Below are 3,896 nucleotides of genomic sequence, written 5' to 3'. Positions count from 1 at the left end.
CCAGTGATATTCTCTGAGAATCATTACTCAATTTGGTGTTTTTGCACCAGTGTTTCTATGAAGACAGAAGGACTTGGGGCCCAGTTAGAAGACACCAGTATTCTTTTCTGGAAGAGGGAAAAGTAGAAGGAAACGTCTTACCAGGCCAGTTTTACTTGAGACGAGTTTCTGTTTTTATTTATGAAGTGTATATCTCAGGAAGCAACTGGTCTTAGGACTTCATAAAACCATTCGTAGAGGAGACACTAGCCTGGAGCTTTTGCGTTGAGCTTTTCCTTTTATCTATCCAGGCTCTCACCTCCTGCCAAGATGTCCTGCCAGCAGAACCAGCAGCAGTGCCAGTCTCCGCCCAAGTGCCCCTCACCCAAATGCCCCCCAAAGAGCTCAGCACAGTGTCTGCCTCCAGCCTCCTCCTGCTGTGCTCCAAGCCCTGGGGGCTGCGGTGGCCCCAGCTCTGAGGGCGGCTGCTGCCTGAGCCACCACAGGCATGGTAGGTCCCACCGATGCCGGCGCCAGAGCTCCAACTCCTGTGACAGGGGTTGTGGTCGGCAAGATGGTGCCTCCAGCTGTGGCTATGGCTCTGGAGGCTGCTGCTGACCTAATTCCTGATGTGGAGACAAGTGACTTTAGAGGAAACAAGTATCTCAAGGACCAAGGAAAAGTCCTAACTTGACAGATCCTTTCTTAGACATCCTAATTAATCATTCATTCATGGGGAAGGATTATGCTTTTTCCAAAAGACTCCACCCATGTGTTTTCCTAGATTGTGGAAGCCTCCTTTTCTCCTGACAATGTTATCACTTGTGTCTGATTATACAGAGAAATAAAGCTTCTGAACAGCACCTGCATCTCACTTGTCTTTCACTCTGCTACACAGAAGGCTGCTCAGAGGGTATCCCCTCCCTCAACTCCTGAAGGTCTAGCACACCCTGCATCCAGAATAATACCAGCTTGTGGGTGGAAAATTAATGAGCCAGATTTTTCTTCATGCAGGGGGTCCCTGTGGGAGATATGAGGATAGAAGTGTAGGAGAAAGGGGAGGTGTTGAGAGAGGTTGATGAAAATCTCTTAGAAAAGGCCTGACTTTTCTTGTGTGATACCGTGGGAGGAGTGATTTGATCTTGGAGCCCACAGTTTCTGTTGAGGGTGGTGTAGAGAATCAGAAAATCGACAAGAATGAGACCAAAGAGGATAGAGGGTGTGAAGGCAGAAAGAAAGGTCTGAAGGATGAAGATCAAATCAAGCTGCACATAATGGACTTTAGGGAGGGAGGTGAGCTGAAGTTAGTAAATTCTGAAGCAACTAGAATTGAAGTTTTCTCTGATGGGAATGCTAATGAGAGGCTCTGTGCTCTGAGAAAACAGAAAAAAGAGACAGGATTAATGTTTCTGGGGGTACAGATTACATATCTGTAAATTTCTTTTAAGAGATTTGAGATAGAATTGAACTCATTATTATTATTATTTTCTGTCATGTGTTACTTTTTGAACTCAACAATAATGAGACACAGCCATATTATAGTTGGACTCTAATTGGGGAGGTCCTGTCCCAACATTGGAATATGGCAGTGTTTTATCTCTACTCAAACCAAAGTGATTGATGTGAATCATCAGTGCTGTTTCATTTTGATAGCTGGATTTTGGAAACAATATTGCAAAACAGGGGACTGTTTAACCCAAGCCGTGATGGTTCTCGAGATGACTTCAGAAAGATGAAAATAAATCATATAGCTGTGGCTAAGTCAAAGTAGAAAGTTTTGAGGGAAATCAGAGGTTGGGCATGGACATTTTAGACAGAGAATAAGACCTATATGATACTTTGGAAATTCAACTGATTATAATACTTTCTTTAAAATTTCATTTTTAAAAAGTGGCAAACTGGAAATCAGTTTTGCTCCAATATACTTGGACACATTATTTCTTAAAAAACTGGAATGAAAAGTGTCAAAAGCAACCATGACTGAAAGTTGAAGTCAAATCGCTCTGCTAGTCAAATCACTTAACCGGCTGAGAAGGGTTCTCTGAGAAAGTGAACAGAGATATGAAACTTACAATTGGGTAGACTTGAATCAATGTAATAGGCTTCTTGCCCTGGTACACTTAAGACATGCTTGGGAAGTACTCTTTAAAAGTCAGAATTAAAACACATAATGGATAAAAAAGAAAAAGGATGGGCAAGCTCCTTATGGGAATACCTGAGTCCCACACTAAGCTATGTTGTACACGCAAAGCCTCAAGCATTGATGAAGCTAGTTGGCCTAAAATTCATAGGAATTGTGTGCATTTCAGGGTGCATAGAGACTGTGATTGCACAAACATTTGATGAGTGTTGGGGTGATCAGACCCAACACCAGCCTGAGGGGGGCGGTGGCTACGAAATCCAGTGGAGTCAAAGGAATGAGAAAAGACAAGTTAAGAGAGAAAGTGGGACAAGGGGGCCAATGCTAGTGTGGAGGCTGCAAAGGCCATGAGCTCTGGGAGCCCACACTATTTATTGGTGATCAAACAAAGAAACAGGTGGTGAGGATGTGGGGGTTGAAAGGAAGCTATGTATCAAGCGAATGAGCTACAGCTGTGATGGTTAGCATTTTCTTTGAAACATATGGCTACTTGAGATAATGGGAGTGCTAGAAGCAAGGAGCCAGCAAGCCTAGACACAGTCCAGAGGCCATGACGGGTTTTAGACCCTGGACCCCAGACATATTCCAAGCCCTGCCTCAGCTTCTCTCCTAACACTCAGCTTTTCTGCCAATAATGAGTGTATCTCCAATGCCAGGTGCCACTCTAAGCATTGTAGGTACAATGGGAACAGATGAAGTTTCTTTTTACTTGGAGCAGACATCGATTGAGCATGTTGCAGGCTGACATTTTCCTTGCTCTGCATTCAGTTGGATTCTTATACCCTGTGTGTCATGAGTGTCAATGTAGGTGAGGTAAACCTAGCCTTGGAAAAACATTAAGGCATGAAAGCGGTGAATTTTGCGGGGACTAAGAAAGCTATCTAGTGGCTATTGGCACCTCAGCAGAGCCAACAACTTTAGAAGGAAGAAGGTAAGTTGCTGATGACAGAAAATCAGTGGATGTCCTATTGTTACATAACAAATCACCCCAAAACTTAGTGATGTGAAACAACACACTAAGTGATGTGGAATGACAGCCATCTTGGTTTTCTCACAAATTTATGGGTCAGAAATTCAGAAAGGACTCAGCGGGGCAATTCTCATTTCATGCATTTGTCATCAGATGTTGATTGGAGCTGTGGTCACCTGAAGGCTGACTGGGCTGGACATCCAAGAAGGCTCACTCGGATTGTTGGCTCTTGATGCTGAATGCCAGCTGGGACCTCTTCTAGGGTTGTCACCTGGAGGACCTACATCTGGCCTCTCTTGCATGATAGTCTTAGAATAGCCAGACTTTTTACATGGTACTGGCTTCCCCAGAGACAGCCTCCTAAGAGGACCAGATGGAATCTGCATGACCTTTTGTGACCCAGCCTTTGAAGTCACATAGCATATTTCAACCATATTCATTTGGTTAAAGGAGTCACAAGCCTGCTTAGATTCAAGGTAAGTGGACATAGGTCTAACTTCTCAATGAAAGGAATGTCAAAAAACTTTGAACCATGCCTTAAAACCACCACAAATAGGTATTAGCCAAATCCTCACCCTCTTGTCAGTTCACTCTATGTATTGCTGAAGCCCTAGTATAAAATTAATGTTCCCACAGTGTTTTGAAAAGACTCATATTTTGGTCACGGTTGTAACGTATTCAAGCTTTGAAGAGGGTGGCCACTCCTATAACCTTTATGGAACTAGAATGTTCAGAACTATTGCTGCAATAATGATGTCTTACCAAAAGATACCAAAGTTATTTACATATGCCAAATAATTACCTAAT

The 3,896-nt window shown here is 43.3% G+C and overlaps 1 protein-coding gene across 1 annotated transcript; it reads left to right on the top strand.

Annotated features, from left to right (window-relative positions):
- The first annotated feature begins 309 nt into the window (after positions 1 to 309).
- On the top strand, positions 310 to 597 carry LCE3B (late cornified envelope 3B). The gene has a single exon (XM_011980997.1). It carries the CDS (start codon positions 310 to 312, stop codon positions 595 to 597), a length of 288 nt encoding a protein of 95 aa, XP_011836387.1.
- Positions 598 to 3,896: the final 3,299 nt, after the last annotated feature.

This window comes from Mandrillus leucophaeus, unplaced genomic scaffold (genome assembly GCF_000951045.1).
Source record: "Mandrillus leucophaeus isolate KB7577 unplaced genomic scaffold, Mleu.le_1.0 Scaffold1049, whole genome shotgun sequence".
NCBI lineage: Eukaryota > Metazoa > Chordata > Mammalia > Primates > Cercopithecidae > Mandrillus > Mandrillus leucophaeus.
This window is presented reverse-complemented; position numbering and strand designations above follow the sequence as displayed.

Coding starts and splice junctions, on each gene's coding strand:
- LCE3B (XM_011980997.1), top strand. CDS start 310: ATGTCCTGCCAGCAGAACCAGCAGCAGTGCCAGTCTCCGCCCAAGTGC.